The sequence below is a fragment of the Capricornis sumatraensis genome, chromosome 23, assembly GCF_032405125.1.
Source record: "Capricornis sumatraensis isolate serow.1 chromosome 23, serow.2, whole genome shotgun sequence".
In the NCBI taxonomy this organism is placed as follows: domain Eukaryota; kingdom Metazoa; phylum Chordata; class Mammalia; order Artiodactyla; family Bovidae; genus Capricornis; species Capricornis sumatraensis.
The window spans coordinates 19,151,344-19,170,507 of NC_091091.1; the positions used below are offsets into that span (position 1 = coordinate 19,151,344).

General features: G+C 45.8%; 1 protein-coding gene and 1 non-coding gene across 7 annotated transcripts in view; both read right to left on the bottom strand.

Moving 5' to 3' along the window:
- Positions 1 to 19,164, bottom strand: part of MMS19 (MMS19 homolog, cytosolic iron-sulfur assembly component) — a 33,426-nt gene that overhangs the window by 1,443 nt on the left and 12,819 nt on the right. For 2 of the 6 annotated variants that reach the window (XM_068961707.1, XM_068961703.1), the window contains exons 3-26: positions 17,672 to 17,772; positions 16,810 to 16,895; positions 16,349 to 16,423; positions 15,868 to 15,937; positions 15,359 to 15,487; positions 15,211 to 15,272; positions 9,027 to 9,113; positions 8,529 to 8,603; positions 8,041 to 8,118; positions 7,241 to 7,379; positions 6,844 to 6,998; positions 6,508 to 6,586; positions 5,971 to 6,096; positions 5,696 to 5,777; positions 5,285 to 5,385; positions 5,012 to 5,161; positions 3,617 to 3,772; positions 2,483 to 2,582; positions 1,876 to 1,978; positions 1,659 to 1,727; positions 1,306 to 1,432; positions 735 to 835; positions 555 to 611; positions 222 to 408 (exon numbers count right to left, since the gene is read on the bottom strand). In XM_068961707.1, the coding sequence (XP_068817808.1) occupies positions 222 to 408; positions 555 to 611; positions 735 to 835; positions 1,306 to 1,432; positions 1,659 to 1,727; positions 1,876 to 1,978; positions 2,483 to 2,582; positions 3,617 to 3,772; positions 5,012 to 5,161; positions 5,285 to 5,385; positions 5,696 to 5,777; positions 5,971 to 6,096; positions 6,508 to 6,586; positions 6,844 to 6,998; positions 7,241 to 7,379; positions 8,041 to 8,118; positions 8,529 to 8,603; positions 9,027 to 9,113; positions 15,211 to 15,272; positions 15,359 to 15,487; positions 15,868 to 15,937; positions 16,349 to 16,423; positions 16,810 to 16,895; positions 17,672 to 17,772 (2,495 nt within the window). Of the gene's footprint in view, positions 1 to 221; positions 409 to 554; positions 612 to 734; positions 836 to 1,305; positions 1,433 to 1,658; positions 1,728 to 1,875; positions 1,979 to 2,482; positions 2,583 to 3,616; positions 3,773 to 5,011; positions 5,162 to 5,284; positions 5,386 to 5,695; positions 5,778 to 5,970; positions 6,097 to 6,507; positions 6,587 to 6,843; positions 6,999 to 7,240; positions 7,380 to 8,040; positions 8,119 to 8,528; positions 8,604 to 9,026; positions 9,114 to 15,210; positions 15,273 to 15,358; positions 15,488 to 15,867; positions 15,938 to 16,348; positions 16,424 to 16,809; positions 16,896 to 17,671; positions 17,773 to 19,164 lie in introns of those variants that run through there. The other 4 variants (XM_068961704.1, XM_068961706.1, XM_068961708.1 and 1 more) reach the window with 4 other exon arrangements.
- Positions 4,553 to 4,673, bottom strand: LOC138070599 (small nucleolar RNA SNORA28). Its single transcript, XR_011144166.1, has one exon. It is a non-coding gene; the product is annotated as a small nucleolar RNA SNORA28 (small nucleolar RNA).

Sequence of the window (19,164 nt, forward strand, 5' to 3'; positions counted from 1 at the left end):
ATTTTTCTCTTTTTTAAAAAAAAAAAACAAAAAGCCCCTCAGGCTCAGAATAGGCAAGGTATACCCATCAAAGGAAAAGAGTGGGTCAAGAATCTAGATGTTCTGCCCTCCGATAGAGGCCTACTATGCTCTAAAGAAGCACTCAGGTCCTAAATTCTGACTGTGGCCTGAACAAAGGAGAGGTCTATGTATTTGAGGGCCTTCCTCTAACCTCTCCTCACCTTGCGGAGCAGCATGGAAGCCCTGGACCAAAGCAGGCACGTTATCCGTGAAGAACCGCTGGCGGAACATGATCCGCACTTCAGCATGGCCAGCACGAGTTAGCACGTCAGTGCAGTCGGACATGAGCAGGGAGAAGCCATCAGCTGCTGCCGGGCCTAGTTCTGGATCACTCAGGAGGCCCATGAGCTGGAGGAAAGAGAGCTTTTGAGGTACATCAGTGGGGAAGGATCTTAAATACTAAGAAGAGGACAGCAGTCAATTTGGGGAGGAAGGGGATCAAGAGCGAAGTTGCTGTTTAGATTCTAGGTTCTGCTTGTTCAGCAAAGACTTACCCGCTCTGTAAGGCAGGAACTGAGAGGATGGTATCTAAGCACTAAGGCCTTTGTGACCTGTCACCAGGGAAAGGAAAGTCAGGGCAAGATGCCCAAACCCTGAGAAGTATGCAGGGTTCAATGGAGAGATTTTATTTAACCAGATTAACTGCTCTAACAAACTGCATTCCGACTCCTTACCCAGAGAAGCAGTGTGAAGGCCTGACTACGACAGGGCCCAGAGCTCAGCCCAGCCTCCACTTTGTCCACAGCCAGCTGCAGAAATTCATCCAGCTCTTGCCCTAAAAAGGAGGTAGGAAATGCTGACCCATGTGTGTCTGTTTTGACAACAAAGGCTGTAAATCCTTTAAATGCAGAAGCCGTTAGAAAAGAACCATGTCATTTTAGCTGTGGACTTGGCCCACTAAGCTCTAGGACACCCATCATGAGCCTGGGATTCTCATAATGTTGGGGTGCTGGCATAGAAAAGTCTACTTCTAATAAAAAGTCTTTTTTTCGAAAAGAGCTGTCCACTTCTAATAAAGAATTAGCCCTGATAGCCCCCTGCAGGGAACAGGAGGGATGGAACCAGACAGAGCACTCTGGTTGAAACCCTCATCTTCTATAAAGCTTTGCTCAGCTCTGGTCTTGACTCCTGTCCCAAGGGCTGTCCCATGGAAAGCCTGATTATATTAGCAAACTCCTTTTAAAAAGAGAATGAGTGATGACTAAACTTCAAGACTGCATCAGAAGTTGATTCTCCCTCCAGTACCTGCAGGGTGCTTGTTTAGGAGTCCTGCGAAGCACTTGGCGGCTGCAGTAGTGGAGAAGGGGCAGCTTTGGCAGCAGCTCAGCTCTAAAAGCTCCCGCATGAGTCGGTTCAGCTGTGGGATTTCCACCTGTGGAAAACCTGGTCGTGTCATGGACCCACAGAACACTTGAACTCCAAGCGACAACCAGGAGAGAGTGGCAGCAGGGGCCAGGGTGAAGGAGAAGTGAATTCTCCAGTGGGAAAAACAGAAAATCAGCTTAGCTGAGACAAATTTCAGCCCAGAAGTCACCTGGGCTCCAGCTCCCCTGGTCAGGATTAAACTGGGGTATTCCCCAAAGGTTGTGGTCACTTACGTTTCGAGGCAGGGAGCAGACAAAGGCCATAAGCAGTGCGACCAGTCGTCTCTGCCCTGAGGAGCCATCCTGTAAGGAAGAAGAGTCCTATCAAGCCTGTCCCACCAGCAAGAGACTTGTGACCCTGATGACACCCATCCCAGATTTGCCAGAAAGATATGAAGGGCAGATGTCCCAAGACTGTTCCCCATCTGGGTCTGATCCATCGGACCCTCACCTGGAATGGCTGGAATCTGCCAGAGAAGCTGTTTTCAGGCAGGAAGGAGATGTTGCCGTCCAAGAAGAGGGGCACGATGTGGGCGACACTCTGGGCGGCTAAGCTAGGGGGTACACCTAGTGTCACCAAGGAGCCAGGGTTCTACAGCAGCCCTGGGGTTCCCAGGACACACTGAGTCCAGGGACCAGAGCATGCTCACTCACACCTTCAACAAACACTAACTCAGCACATACTATATGCCAGGAACCATTCCTGTCCTAGGCCTTGGTGCTACAGCAGTGACCCAGCCAGATCAAATCCCTGTTCCCTTGGAGCTTATAATCTAGCAAGAGGACTCAGTATATGTCAAAAATGCTTCACAGGTGACTGACTCCTATGCACAGCTATCTGTAGCTAAGAGCCATCGGTCCATGGCTCCCCAGAGCCTCATCCACAGTCCACGGTGCTAGAAGAGCCCTTCTTTCTTTGCCAGTAAGACTTACAAAACAAATAACCGGCTTCACATTTACATCTGGGTGAGAGGACAGCTCAGAAGGAAATCATCTGCTACTTCTTCCCAAGAATGCTAGCCTCCCCGGGATCAAGTCATATGCATAATTAGACTCACTCAGGGCTCAAGTGGGTGGTGGCAGTGGCAATGACTGACGCCATAGTGGCCAAAACCTCATCTTCCAACAGGACTCTTTTCAGAACTGAGTGCTCCTTCTCTGCCAAAACAGAACACACACAAGCACAGGCCATGACTGTGGCTCACACGGTTAGGTCCTGTCCCCCTCGTGACTCTGGCCTTGGCTCTCGTTACAGCAGGAGCAGTTTGTAACCTGTCCTCTAGCAGTGCTGTAGCCCTGGGAACCAGCAAGGCACCAGAAGCAGGAATGTCTGATGCGGGCCACAGGGGGTTCCCGAGGATTGCCTCTGACTAGACAACAGTGGGAAACAAGGCTAGCTAATAGGAATATTCTTAACATCAGAACTGTTAGTCTTTTCAAAAACTTAAAGGTAATGTGGATTTATCTTTGTGGCTCCTTTTACACAGCAGCTACCATACACACATATGTTACTGTTGCTAAACATTACGAATTAACTTATTTAATCTTATTTAGCAACTACCCTGTGATACATAGGTATTACTCTCCATCTCCTTTGCACAGAACTTAGAAAGGCTAGATATCTTCACCTAAGTTAGCAGCTGGTGGCTTCCCTGGTGGCTCAGACGGTAAAGACTCCACCTGCAATGTGGAAGAGCTGGGTTCTATCCCTGGGTTCGGAAGATTCCCCTGGGGAAGGGCATGGCAACCCACTCCAGTATTCTTGCCTAGAGAATTCCCATGGACAGAGGAGCCTGACAGGCTACAGTCCATGGGGTCGCAAAGAGTCGGACACGACTGAGTGACTAAGCACGTAAGTGAGCAAGTGGTAGAGTTGACCATGAGACCCAACCAGGTCTGCTAAACTCCAGAGCCTAATTCTAACTAATCTAATTACACAGCAATTGAAGGGGAGGGGGGGAAAGTGTGCATCCTTTTGAGTGTTGCTAACACTAGTAGATTTTGGTTCTTTCCAGAGGTCAGCTTGGCACCTTTTGATTAAAGTGAAATCTCATTATGTGAACACAGAATTCGAAAGACACCTCTGCTGGTGCAAGATGCAATACCAGTGAAACCCTGCAGGTGGCAGTGCTGTTCACCACTAGTGCACAGGCTGGGGTGAAAGGAGGGAGGGGTGAGAAGGGGAAAGTTACCTGGTGTGGAAGCCTGCACAGCCAAGGCAAGCAGGCAGGGGACAGCTGTCTGATGGAAGTACCAGCAGCTCTCGGGGTCTTGCTGGCATTTTTCTGCCACCTGCTGGAGGCTCTGACAGACAGCAATAACTTCACTGGTTCCTGGACTCACACTCCCTGTGTGGTGAGAAAGTTTTCTGTAAGGTTTTCTTAAAAGCACTCCCAGGCCTGTCAGATATGGGATATAGGAAGAATAATCAAAGATAAGTATCTTATTAATATAAACAGCCAAGTCATTTTATCCGGGAGCGGAGAACTGCCCTGCCAGCTCTGCAACAGAAGCACTGATACACAGCGTGGGGGTGAGGGGAGCTACCCTCTTGTACAGTCAGAGATACATGTGTCAGTTATAATCCTCCTTGAAGCGGTTCTTCCATATCTGCAGTTCTGCATCTGTGGACTCAACCAACTGCGATCATGCTGTACTATAGTTTTTACCCAGTGAAAAGAAATCTGTGTGTGCTGTACAAACTTGCTTTAAGGGTCAAACACACATCCTCCTTTAGTTTTCATAACAACCCCCTCAGCAGTATCATTTCCCCCTTTTTATAGAGGAGGATGTGAAAGCTCAATAAACTAGCAGTGGTTTTCCCAGGGTCACACACCCGGGCCGTGCTCTGAATCCAGCGTTCTTTCTATTGTATATCAGGGGATGGAGCATCCTCTGCTGACTGGATCACCCGCAGAGGACGGGGCAGTACAGAGTGGGGAGCTTGGGGAATTAGCGAGGGCCCATGGCGGGCATGCACAGGTTCCTAACAGCCACAGCTGCTGTCGCTTGTGAGGAGCAGTGCTCCTCACACTCCAGGGTGTGTACAACTCACCGGGAGATCCTGCTAAAACGCAGATTCTGACCAGTGGGGCCTGAGATTGTGCATTTCTTTTTTCAGCTGGAACGCTGTTTAAGTCTACACAATGCCTTGCGCACAGAGAAGAGAATACTGGACTAGGTTAGACGTTCTTTCTATAGCAAGCTCAAATTGTGTCAGACAATTTTATCTGCTACAGAGTGCTGCTTGCATGAGATTCTGCTTTTCTAATGAGCTCCCAGATCATGCCCATGCTCCTGGTTGATGGACTCTATTCTGAGTAGCATAGCCTTCCAGTGGTGCTTTTCAATGGATTCCACACTGAAATTATGGAGGCATTCTTAATAATCGTTGCCCAAATCCCATCCCACCTTAGAGACTGAATCAGTTGGACTGCATGAGGCCCAGGCTGGCAGCATTTTTTCAAGTTTCCATGTGACTCTTGCTAGAGCCATCACTGGAACCACTGTTTTAGACACATCAACTCTAAAGCTGACTGCAGCTCCCCCTCCAGCCCAGCTCCTCAGTGACTGTTTCCCGTAGTCACCTCTGTTCATCTGGCACAGATGCTGCAGCAGAAGAGGCAGCGTCTCCTTGACGATGCTGGGATGTGTGGATACAGCTGATAAGGCTTGCAGACAGCGTGGATGTCGGGAGCACCTGGTGGGCCCATCCCCTCTAGCCAAATCTGACTCCTCTGAAAAGCAACCCAGGAGATCAGGTTTCACTGTGTGATGGCAAGCATGCAGGAAGCCCCCCCACCCCCACCCCACCAACTTCCCTGGGAAGGAGCAAGCCACAGAAGGTCAGAGACATGTACCTGAACACAGATCCTCAGCAAGCTTGGGCACTAGGTGGCTGCTGAAGGCCACAGGGTAGAGAGTGGCCAGGCTTCCTGATGCCTCCAGTGCTGCCACCCTGCTGGGGCACAGGGCAGGTGAGCATTAGCTGAGCTGGCTCCATGGCTCTCTTGCCTAGGCCTCCCATTTGGCAGATTCAGGAGCGTGGGCTTCTGAGACCACCTTTCTAAAAAAGCAGGATTCGAGTACCTATACCACTAAGTTGGACAGGGCTTCTTAATGCCCCCCAAAAGAGAACATTCCCACAACAATCGCTCCAACCAGTTAGCAGTCAGAGCCAAGCACAGACTCCATGTCCTCTGGGAAAGCCAAGGGTCAGGAGCACAGCGGCCTGGAATAGCTGGCTCTATCTTGCTGTCTTATATTCTCACCAACTCTGGGAATCCTCCTCCAGGAAGCTCAGTCTGTACAGGTGACCCACTGCTAGCTCCAAATCCCCAGAAGACAGGAGATCTGTATTAGAAGGAGACATAAACCTCATCTTTCTTCCCCAGCAGCCACCACCATCCTTCCCAAAGTCCTATTAGAAATCCCAAATCATACAGAATTGTGAGAACCAGGGAATAAAGACTGCTCTTTATTTAAGACAGAAAACCACAGGAAAGGGACCAAAAGCTCCAATCTTTTCTCTTTCCTTTAAGTGTACCTGGCTGAGCACCCAACACTGTGAGTGTGCGAATGCCAACAAGCTGAAGCTGGGTGTTGGGGTCTGCCAGGGCCATGAACATCAGTGAGCACAGCTGGTCCTTGAAGCCACTCAGAGGTCTTTCATCTAGGGAGAAACAGAGTCCAGGTTAGAGGGAAACCTCATTCAGCACTGATACAAAGATAACTTGGGGCAGTGTTTTTTTTTTTTTTGGCTGTGCAACATGGAACATGGGATCTTAGTTCCCCAACCAGGCATCAAACCAATGCCCCCTGCAGAGGAAGCATGGAATCCTAACCACTGGACCAGGGAACTGCTGGGACAGATTTAAAGAATTTAATCCATTGGATATCCAGGAAGTACACTAGGAAAAAAAATGAACAGGGCTCATTTCTTAAGTGTTCTCTTGTGCTACAACTTGAGAACAACAGGTCGGCTGTTCTAGGCTCCTTCTCTGTAGTACTCCCGGCCTGCCCTCGTTTACAGGGCTGCAGCGCTCAGCACCCCCAGGACAGCACATCTAGAAGGCAGCCTCACCCTTGTCTTCATGGCTCCATTTCTGCTGCAGCTTCAGGAAACCCAGGATCATTTCAAGAATTGTCCTCCGCTGATTGCTCTGTAACGTTTTAAGGGGTTATGGGGGTCAAAGACTACCTTTTAATGGATTTCAGTCTTGCTACTATGGAAGTGGGGAGAATTATCGTTGTACCTACGAGTGTGAAGAAAAGAGTGAACAAGGGAACCAGCAGCAGCTAATGGGAGCAAAACCCAAGATCTACTATATCTAGGCCCAAGTGCAACATAGCTTTCTCTATGAGAGCGCCATCCTAGCCCAGGGTCCCATCACTTCCTAAAGAGATTCTGCCTCCTTACCTGGCTGTGCTTGTGGAACTGTTCCAGCAGCAGAGGCAGCACGTCGCTGGTGATGTGGTCGCAGGCCCGGGCAGATGCACCTGCAGCCGCCTGCAGCAGTTTGGCGCTAGGCCACACCAGTTTCATGTCCGGTTCACACAGATGGTGCCTGCAGTCTAGAAAGGTAGCCTATCACAGACCTGGGGAGTAGGCTGAATGCTGCCCGGTTCCCCTGCAGGTCACAGAAGCTGGAGGCTCAGCCCCAGGACTACCAGTTATCACTTAAATTTCTTTCAATTCAAAGCAGGGCTCCAGTATGCAAATCACTGAACTTGGGGGCACTCGTGAAAGGTCACTGGCCTTAAGGAATTTCCCTCTGTTGTGTGCACTCCCCTTTCTAGCTGCCATGCCCCATTACCCTGTAGAATGTTGCTAAGGAAGGAGTCAAGGAGGTCCTCAGCATCGGCCCTCAGCACAGAGCGAGACAAACACGCAGTCAGGGAGTTGAGGGCCGCCAGGCCCTCGGCCTCTACCCGTTCACTTGCCGTCTGGAACACCTGTCAGGGAGGGATCCCATGGCTACTGAGGTGAGCCTGCACCAGGTGAGACCCTACCCACCTGCTGCCTATTTCCTTTTGGGGAGAGGGTGGTGAGAACCTTTAGGGCACAACAATGGAAATTAACCCCTCACATGAATTTCATCTCAATTGATGTATTCTCACTAGGTCCTTAGTCCCACTAGGATATTGATACACATAGTTCTTTTTTTTTCCTTTTCAATTCTGATTATGCTGCACAGCATGTGGGTGATGTTTCCCGACGAGGGACTGAACCCATGCCCCCTGCACTGAGAGCATGGAGTCCTAATCACTGGATCGCCAGGGACGTCCCCACGTACTTTTTGAGAAACTGAATACCGACCTTGAGTGGTGGTTGTTGGGATCCCTTTCCCCAAGTCTCTTCCTCTCCCCCTCTACTCAGAGTGACCTATGCCCTTTACCAAGGAAGGACAGGAAGTGGGCACTATGGGAGACTGATCACGTCATCAGGAAGCAGCTGGCCCTACCCATTTCATTCAACTAAAGTATGCCCCTTGGCTCTCCTGCTGAATAACCAGGCACAGCAACAGAGGGAAAAGGACAGGGTGTGTTATCTCCCCTCATGCCTGACCTGACAACTAGGAGTTAAGAGTAGTCAGTTTATCTAAGTGACACTCACCTCTCTGCGGATAGAAGCCCAGAGGCTGGGAAGGAAGTCCTTTAGTTCTTTCTGTCCGTACACGGCACAGCAAGCATTCTGCCAGGGAAAGCAGAGGTTAATGGCGGTCTATACTCTCAGGCTTCCTGGGACGTGCAGCCCCCTCAGCATAATGGCACCTGAAAGAGGCGGCTCTCAGCAGTAAAACCAGCAGGGTTTCATAACCATCCTACCCAGATCACTGAAAAGCAGGATCTCGCCCCAACTGATGAAAACAAGCATGAAGAGGGAGCCCTGGTCAGCCTTTCCTCAGCTGCCACTCTGTTACTACAGAACAGGGCAAAACGCAGCTGCGGGCTGTAGGTAAACCTACAGGCTGAGACCCTGGGTATCCCTCTCCTGAGGCCCAGGGAACAGCTCCCCAGCTCTCTAAGAATCAGTCCATAATCCTGTAGCATTGCTAAATTGTCTAAAGACAGCTGGGTCCTCAAAAGAGAAGAATCACTCACCAGAGTCTGCAGAGAATCCAGCTTGGCACTCAGAATCTCAGAGTCCACTTTCTCAATCAGCAAGGGCAGCAGGAACTGTGGGAGAGAAGGAAGAACTGAGCACGGGATGTGGCTGGCGCTGCAGCCGCACCCAGCCCACCATGTCCTCGCTGTCATCAGCCCCCGGGGTAGGTGCTACGTCACCAAGCTGCACTGAGTCAGGAGTTGTGACTGTAAGCCAATCTCCCTCCCAAGCCATGGCCGGACTCCTAGTGACCTGAAAAGTGGGCTAGCTGGCAAAGCTAAAGAATCTCAAAAGAGTGCACCATATAGGGACTGGATTACTATCTTAAATGAAGAGATGGTAAAGTTTTCTACTTCGAAGGTCTGAAGACACTTGCAAGATGCCATACCTTAGAATGTATACTGGATCTTTCTTTTCCTCCAAGCCTTTAACTGTTCTTTCTTCAGACCCTTCTGAGGCCTGAGGCTACATGCCCTAACTCTGGCCAGACCCACCTCAGCAAAGCGTGGTGTAGAAGCCAGCACAGCTCGAAGACTCAGGATGAGATCTTCTCTCTGGATGCCATGGGGATCATTAGGTGGCTGCAAAATGGAGAAGAGGCGTGGCCTTGTATATCTCTTTAGATCATGCCTGGACACAGGACCGAACCTACCAACCCTGCAGAACAGGGTGGGACGTACAGCCAAATTGCCAGACAAGTGGTACAAGGCCCCAGAAGGGAGACAGCTTGCTCTTTCGTGTTGTTCCTTGGGAAATTTCTGTCTGTTGGGCCTTTATTTTCTATCTGATCATGCAGTTTTCATCTGATCTATCATCTCACCACTCAGAGATAAGCACCCTTAACTTTCTGGTGCAACTTTCTTCTCTGTATATAGAGTATGATGACTATGTGATTGGTAGATACTTTCCCTTTAAAATATATATAGCTTTAGAAACTGTGATTCTTTTGAACATATGGTTTGCCATCTATTTTTTCACTTAATACATTAGGTACATTTTTTTCATGTTATTATTCTTTCATAGCATTTGTTTTAGTGGCTGATACTATTTCATTGTGTGGTTGAGCCACAATTTATTTGGATAATCTCCCTTTGACGGACAATTCTATTTTTCCACCCTTATAAAAAGCTGTAATCCTGGCAATATAAAAGCATTGATGATTTCTGTATCAAGAAGGCAGATTTTTTTTTAATTGAAGTATACAGCTGACTTATAATATTGTGTTAGTTTCAGGTGTACAGCAAAGTGGTTCAGTTATATACATTTATATATATCTTTTAGATTCTTTTCCATTATAGGTTATTATAATGTATTAAATATAGTTCCCTGTTTTATACAGTAAACCTTTGTTGTTTATCTGTTTTATATCTTTGCAACCCCATGGACTGCAGCATGCCAGGCTTCCCTGTCCATCAACAACTCCTGGAGTTTACTCAAACTCATGTCCATAGAGTTGGTGATGCCATCCAACCATCTCATCTTCTGTCATCCCCTTCTCCTCCTGCCTTCAATCTTTCCCAGCATCAGGGTCTTTTTCAATGACTCAGTTCTTCACATCACATGGCCAAAGTAGTTTCAGCTTCAGCATCAGTCCTTGCAATGAATATTTAGGACTGAACTCCTATATATCTCGTTAATCCTATATTCCTGATTTATTCCTCCCCAACCTCTTTTAAAACCCTTTGGTAACTGTAAAGTTTGTTTCCTATGTCTGTGAGTCTGTTTCTGCTTTGTAAATGAATTAATTTGTATTATTTTTTAGAGTCCACATATAAATGGTAACATATAATTGTCTTTTTGTGTCTTACTTAGTATGAAAACCTCTAGGTCCTCTACTTTGTTGCATGTATCTTTTAAAATTAGAGTTTTCCTCATTTCCAGATATATACCAGAGGAGTGGGACTGCTGGGTCATATGGTAATTCCATTCTGTTTTCCATAGCAGCTGCCGAATTTACATTCCCACTAACAGTGTAGGAGTGTTCCCTTTTCTCTACACCCTATCCAGCATTTATTATTTGTAGACTTCTTGATGATGGCCATTCTGACTAGGGGCTTCCCTGGTGGTTCAGATGGTAAAGAATCCGCCTGCAATGTGGGAGATCTGGGTTTGATCCCTGGGTTGGGAAGATCCCCTGGAGAAGGGAAAGGCTACCCACTCCAGTATTCTGGCCTGGAGAATTCCATGGACTGTATAGTCCATGGGGTTACAAAGAGTCAGACACGACTGAGAGACTTTCACTTCACTTCACTTCATTTTGACAGGTGTGAGGCAATACCTCTTTGTATTTGTAATTTGCATTTCTTGAATAACTACAAAGTTAAGGATCTTTTCATGTGCCTATTAGCCATGTGTATGTCAAGAAGAGAGACTGAAAACATGAATCAGATTTTCCTTTTCCTCTTTAGAAATCCCACCAAAAATGCAGTAAGGGGATTTTCTTTTCTTTCTTTTTTTTTTAAGATATAAAGCTGAAGGGTGAACAGGACAAGAGATATTAGCAACAAAACTGTAAAACCATACTGGTAAGAAGAAAATGACTTAAAGCCAAGACAACAGAATCCTCAGTAGGCTTGGGGAAAGCTTAGTAACTCTCCATACACACCACACAGTCTCCTCAGAAAGCTTTGCAACCAGCAGTACCAGGCACCTTTGGAACTGGGAGTGGGGTTAGAGGAACAGTCTGACCTCCCAGATTGCTTCTCAAGTCCTTCCTAGCTGCAGCAGAATCTGGGGGTTTAATTCTTTGGAGAAGGTGAGACAGAGCTGAGACAAAAATGCAGCTGAGGGCCTGGGTGCTGAATCAAAAGAGGTCTAAGTGGGAATTCCTTGGATGTCCAGTGGTTAGGACTCAGCGCTTTCACTGCCAAAGTCCTGGATGGGGAATAAAGATCCTGCAACCTGAGGGTTCCCAAACTGTCCATGTAAGCCACTCTACAGGGAAGTTCATCCTCAATCAGCCCACTCTATGTGCTCAGAGCTCCCACTCAACTTTATAATCCTCACTTTGAAACACGTGCAAACTCCCAAGGATTACTAGATATCTGGAGAAAGCCTCTAACCTGGAAATAGAGAACAACATAAACTGAATAAGAAACTTGGATGAAATAAAGACCACACATGTGGGGAGAGTTTTCAAGAATGGTAAGAAAGTAATTCATTCATGGGTTAAATAAGAATAGAATGCTATTAAAAAAAAATCAAAAAACATTCAAGAAATCATCAAAAATGACAATAAAAGGCCCTGGGAAATTCAAAGCATGAGTGCAGAAATGAAAAACAAAATCAGCTGCTGGGAGATGTGCTGGTCCTGGGCCTTTCTGCCCTCGGATCCCTTCCTCAGGCTGACCACCGTAGGCTGCATTCTCCCGGTTCCCACAATGGCCGAGGTTCAGTCAATGGGAAGCACTTGCAGATGAATGCAGGTTAGAAGGAAAGGAAAACCCAGGACATTTCTTCCCATCTCTATTTAGTGGGCACTTTCACCACTGGTAGCATCTCCTCCTTGGCTCCAGGTCCCACTGAAGGCCTATGTTTTGTCATACGCTGGCCCCTGAGGTCCAGTAACATCACCTTTTCTCTTTGTCCCTCCAGCCTCAGGGTGGTAATGGTTTTCTGCTATTGATAGGTTGCCTCACTATCCCTTGTTTGGCTTCTCGGCTCTCCTATAACTTGTACAAACAATTTCCAGCATTAAATTATTTGTTTTAAATACCAAAGTGGTTTCTGTTTTTCATGCCTGGACTCTGACTGATAGAAAAGATAAAAAATAAAAATTTCTTCTAAAGTAACAAGAAGGTAAAGGAAGGAAATATGAAAGAAAAGGTAACAGACTGATAGGAGTTCCCAAAGGAAGGAGCAGAGAGGGAAAGACAGCAGCAACGGAGAATGCCAAGAAGTCCTCCCAGGCCGGAGGACGCGGGCTTCCAGACCGACAGGACCTGTCACGCACCCAGTACAATGCGTGGAAACAGACCTGTACTAAGGCACATCACTGTGAATTTTCAAAATATTGGGGGGAAATAATCAATGCTTAAAAGCTTCCCAAGAAGAGGGAAGAAAAGTGAACATAAAAGTTTTGCAGAGCAGAAAGAATTCAGACTTCTTCACAGCAACTGAAAATTAGAAGTAAATATAGCAATGCCTTCAATTTTATACCCATATTATCAATAAGTGTGAGCAAAGAATGAAGAGATTCTAGATTTACAAAAATGAAAACATTTTATACTCTTTTTACACCCACGGGAAGCTCATAAGGGACGAGCACCACCAAAATGAGGGAATAAACCATAAAATGAGGAATATGTAAACACAGAAAATGGAGATCTGATCCAAGAGAAAAAATAAAGGAATCCCTAGATGATGGGAAAGAAAGATTCAGTATTTACTCTGCATTAAGAGTAGGAAGCAACCAGCTAAGACTGTATGGCTAAGTTAAGACTGGTTTTTACATTTTTAAATGGTTGAAATACAAATCAAATAATATCTTGTGGCAAAATAAAAATTATATGAAATGTGAATTCCCAAGTCCATCAATATATTTATTGCAATACAGCCAGTGTACCACATTCCAGCGGCGAGGGAATTTCTGTGCTAGAACAGCAGAGCTGAAGAGTTTCAATAGGGAACATAAGGTTCACAAAGTCTAAAACAGCAGCTATCTGGCCCTAACTTATACTGCTGTGATCCATGATGGTGATGGCAAGTGGCCTATACAGATTGGTAAGACCGTGAAGAATATTTTTAACACAAATTTAACACTGAAAGCCAGGTGTCCCTATTTTAACTGACAAGAGCTTTCTGCTTCCCATAGACCACACTGTGGAAAAAAAACACACAACTCTGCTCAAATAAAAGAAATTTTCCAATTATTATCTATAAACTTGTTTTTCCTAGAACATCTCTGAGAAAATATATAAGCAGTTGGGAGCAATGATTATCTCTGAAAGGAAAATGGTTGGTGGCAGTAAAGAGGCTTAATTCTCTAAATGTTGCATCATGTTCACTGTACTATCTTTCAAAAAAAAAAATATTCTTGCCCACCCTAAAATTTTAAGTGCATATATTCCAGCACACATTCCTAAATTTTAGGAATTTATCCTAGTGTTACACCCATATACCCACATATGTGTGAAAGGATACATGTACAGGCAGGGTATGTTAAGTGGCAGCATTGCTTGTAACAGCAAAAGATTAGCAAAAACCTTTGTCCCATGGAGGACAAGTAAAATTAATTAGGTATGTCCATGCAAAGGAAAATCACAGTCATAAAGAATAAAGAGCTAATTTATATACTGTTATGGAACCCTCTCCAAGATATACTGCTAAGTGAAAATGGCAAAGTAGAGGAAAAATGTGTAAATCCACTACCATTTTTATGGGGAAAGGGAAGAGCATTTTTTAATACATGGATGAGAAAGCTCTGTAAGATTCAGACGTAATTGATAAAACTGGTTGACAATGGAGAAATAAACTTGATGGTATGTAGATTTTTCACCTATTTGTACCTTCTGTATTTTGAATCCTGTGAATGTGTTATCTTTTCAAAACAAACACAAAATAAAGAAAGTAAAAACAGAGAAATCTGGCAGCCTAACCAAGAGCTTTCAAGAGTTCAAAGGCTTAAATACTTCTGAGCAGAAATAGTGATACTGATTACAAAAGCAATGAAAAGGATATTAGGAGAGAGGTGGCCCCAGCAACATGATGTCAGCTAAAATAAGCTGCTAAGAAATTCTCTATGGCAAAAATGGCTTTTTATCTTAAAGGCAGGGAAAATCAATAGTGAAAGGCACTCAAGTCATGTCCAACTCTTGGAGACCCCATGTACTATACAGTCCATGGAATTCTCTAGGCCAGAATACTGGAATGGATAGCCTTTCCCTTCTCCAGGGGATCTTCCCAATGCAGGGATTGAACCCAGGTCTCCTGTATTGCAGGTGGATTCTTTACCAGCTGAGCCACAATGGAAGCCCAAGAATACTGGAGTGGGTAGCCTATCCCTTCTCCAGTGGATCTTCCCGACCCAGGAATCAAACTGGGGTCTCCTGCATTGCAGGTAGATTCTTTACCGACTGAGCTCTGATGTAAATTTGATGTGTGTGGTATAATTCCTTTCATTTCATCTATATACCATGCATACCCATATAGTGCTGAGACCCTGAGTATTTAGAAAGAGAAGGTAAATCAAGATGCAGAGTGGGAGAAGGGCTGAGGCTTGAGAGCAAACACCTCCTGTGCATGCTATGCTCAACTGTGTCCTCTTTGTTTCTATTGCCTGAGATGTGCCCTCAGAATCCAGGATCATATGCTACACATCCTTCAGAAACCAACTGAAGTCCTATTTTATCTGTGAGTCAGTTCCTGCCTACTCTAGCTCACACTGAACTCTGTCTTTGAACAACTGTAACACCACTTGTTTTGGTCCATAATCTCTTACTGTTACTTAAATGTTTCAACTTTCAAGGACATGAATCATGTTCTACAATCCTGTAGTTCTAAGCACTAAGTACATTTTTAGGAAGTTTTTTTTTCCACTTCCCAGTTTACTGACATGTTAAGTTCTTGAGGGCAGAGATGGTTTCTTTTGTTCACTGCTGTACCCTCAGTGCCTAGAACTGGGCCTGGCACACAACAGACACTCAATATTTGAATGAATGAATGAAAGGTACTACTTACAGGAGTAAAATCAATAGGGAAATAACAAGATGTCACTTCAAACAACTCCTCCACAAAAGGTCCTAAAGGCAACAGAGAAAGAATGAGGACTTACAAGCCTTTCATCTGACAAGCCCCAACCAGCTAATCCAAAACTGCAAGGACGTACCCAGGCTGTAGTCTCTGGAGATGAGGTCATAGACAATGCGGAAGGCCACCAGAAGATTACGGGGATCCTTTTCCCCATCCATCACCTGGATGAAGCCAAAGGTGAAATCAGCTCCTAGGCCCTTCAGCTCTGGGGAGGAGAGAACAAGGTCACTACTGTCCCACAAGATAGAAAGCGGGGCTTTCTTCTGGCCTGCGTTTTCCCTCTCTCACTGCCTCCCTCTTCACGCCTCCCAGAGCTGACCATTTCTGCTTTCCTATTCCAAGAGAGTTCTCAGTGAAGAGAAGATGTGCCACAATATATAATGGTTATGGAGGTAGGAGTTTAACACTTCAGCTCAAACCCCACCCTTTCTTTCTTTTACTGGGGAGTGAGTGACTCCCAGTTTCCCTTTATCTTCCTCTCAAAGTACTGGCTCTTTTATATCACTCTGGGCTAAAGTCAGTCCTGGTAAAGGGGGAAGAAAAGTTGCATTCACTTTTTAGGTCTCTTGAAAGCCTGCCTCCTACCTTCTTCCCGGGTTCGCATGAAGTTGGTGATGATACTGTAGACTGTGTGTCGGTCCACCTGCGGCAGGGACTTAGTAGGAGAGACAAGAAGGTAAAGTAAGTGCCCAAAGAATACCTCAGCTGACAAAATTATTTCCTGCTTCACCGTCTCTAACTGGGTAATTCTCTTTATACCAGGGTAAGATGACCCTCAGAGTAAATGCAGAGAAAAGGTATGGGTCTGGTCCAGCAGTCTAGCAGAGGAACCAATAACCAAATCCTGTCTCCTACGTGCCTCACTTTCTTTAGCTGTAAGAGGACACAGGTCAGATGTAATTGCATGCCTCCCTCTCCTTATACAGTAGCAAGGGACAGCAGGCAAATATGGTCAAAGGCCTGTAAGAGTTCAGAACTCTTAGAAGGCAATTTTTTTTTGCCATGTAATTCTAGTTATGTCAAGGGCTGGAAGATAGAAAATACTGAGGTGACTGTTATCACTCACCTGTACGTGGACCTCCTGGAAGATGGCTTTAAGCACAGAGACTGCCAGCCCTGGGGGCAGGGCCACACACAGGCTCTGGGGGAGAAGAGAAGTGTGAACACAGAGGGAAGTCTGGAAATTTTAGTGTAGCCTTCAAGCCTAAAACGGGCCTATCTAACTGCAGTGGGAATTACAACATCCAGGCTGGGGAAGACATGCTGATGCTGAGAAACACGGTCCCTTTTCTCAAGCTGATTAGGTCTCTACAGCTCCTTCCAGGTTGACGCTGAATTCCAGTCCCCAAAGGACACTTTTACTCTCCAGACTAAAAACAGAAGTGGAGCTGGCTGAGACTAGTTTAGCCCCATATCCAGGCATCTGCTTTGAAGTACCCGAAGTCTCACCCACTAAGGGGAAGGAGACAATTCACTGGAAATAGATCCCTATAAACATGGTATGTAATACAGAGAAGGAGAACTCACAAGTGCCCTCAAACCCTGCAGGACAGACGGGATCACGAGATGATGATCCTTCAGCCGGTTCTCATAGAACAGGATCAGGTGGACCACTGAACAGACCAGAAATTCAGGCATTAGTTTCCACAGGCTGGAGAAGGGCCCGCTGGTAGCGCTTCTTCCCAAAGTTTCTAAGGGCTGTTCCTGCCTGGGCTTCACTACAAATCGCCTCCTTCACCTAGGTATGTCCCAAGCCCTCCCATTTGAGGGGTTCCTTCCTTATCTGTCAAGAAAACAGGTGAACATCTTGGGTCATCCATTCACATAGAGGTCACAATCAAACCCATTCTCAACCTGAGAACTGCCTTTCTACAGAACTTGGGTTGGCCCGTTTTCTCACAGGGCCATATGGTAAATATTTTAGGTGTTTGGACACAGTATGTCACAACTACTCAGCTGGGCCACTGTAACATAAAAGCAGCATCAACAGCAGGTTCATAAATGGACATGGCTATATGCTTATAAAATTTTATTTATAAAAACAGGCTGTAGTTTGCCCACCCCTGCTATGGAAGATAAATAAGCTGTGGGTTTTTTCCCTCAGGACTTCAAAGCATTTTGATATTTCATTACTCTTCTGCTCCATCTATGAAACACTATTTTGTCCATTTTACAGACAGAAGACATACTGGGGGGAAAAAAAAAAAACTGTCTAAGGCTACATTTGAAATCTATGTGTCTTGTGGCTCAATTCTTATCTTCTTTGCCACATATACTAGTGCGGTGTGGAGACCCTGAGTTAGGAGTGCGAAGATACCTTATGTCCCTCCCTCCCTCCCGGGTAAACCGGCCTGATAGGCAAGGAAGGCTCAGCACGCCTGCCAGTTACCTTCCTTCTCCAGGAGCAAGGAATGACACTGGAGGAGCACCTGTGACAGAAGCTGGATTCCACGTGCCCGAGTTCGGGGTTCTGGATTCTCTAGAGAAGACCTGGGGGAAAGTAAGATAGAGAGCCCGGTATCACCCAGTTCAAACTTCGGAAGTAAATATTTTGCAATTAGTCAGTCACACTCAGCCCCTGGGCATGGAAGCTGGCCCAGGAAGGTACTCTGGAGGCGCTCAGCATTACAAACAACAGTAAGGCCAATCCCCAGATTGGCCTGGAGGTGTCATCAGGGGCATAAGGGACACCACAGCCAACAGAAGTGTCCGTCTCCAGGCACTGACTGGGTGTGGGGTTTACTCTTTCTCCTCAGTGATACAATTGTGACTTTCCTCTGAAAGAGAGCTTAGCAGTTACCCACAGGGCTCAAGAGATGGCAACTTCTACCAAAACAGGAGAAGAATAAATATATCACTATTAAAGCAACCATTATAGTCTTTACAACTGGAAGTGTACTAAGTAAGATGGTCAGAATAAAGGCTTTAACTATTTAGGACTATTGATATGGGAGGACCCAGGCTGAAGCAACAACAAGGTGATTTATCTTCAAAACAAATCACAGAGATTACAATTAAACATACCACAAGGAACCTAAGCAAATGAAGGAGGCAGAAGACTTCTGAAGGAGAGCTGGCCAGGGTACCTTAAGGAAACAAGGATAAGAGTACCTATGCTGAGCTCAGTCGTCCAGTAGTGTCCGACTCTTTGCTACCCCATGGACTGTAGCCCCCTAGTCTCCTCTGTCCATGGAATTTTACAGGCAAGAATACTGTTGCCATTTCCTCATTTCCTCCTCCAGGGGATCTTCCCAACCCACGAACCCTCATCTCCTGCATTGCAGGTGGATTCTCTACCACTGAGCCACCGGCGAAGTCTCAAGAGTATCTATACTAGAGGAGCTGAGGCAAAAAAGATCAGTCTTGACAGGATACCTGGGATAGGAGCTTACGGAAAGGGCCCCACTCAGAAGCAGAAAGCTGTGCATTTAAAAATGGACCAAGGCACACAGATGCTCACAGAAGCATTATTCAGAATAGTCAAAATGTGACAACAACTCAGATATCCCTCAACTGATGAATGGGTAAACAAACTGTGGTATATCTGTATAACAGAATATTACTCAGCAAGCAATGAAGTACTGATACAAGCTACAACAGGAATGAATCTTGAACACATTATTGCAAATGAAAGAAGCCAATCATAAAGATTATATATTATTGTATGATTTCATTTATCTGAAATTTTCAGCATAGGTAAATCCACAGAAACAAAGTAGATTAGCAGTTACCAGGTGCAAGGAAGAGAAAGGAATGGGGAGTGACTGTTAATAGGTGTGGGGTTTCTTTTTGGGGTGATGAAAATGTTCTAAAATTGACTGTGGTAACTAATGGCTACACAAATCTGTGAATACACACTTTATTATTTATTTTTTTAATATA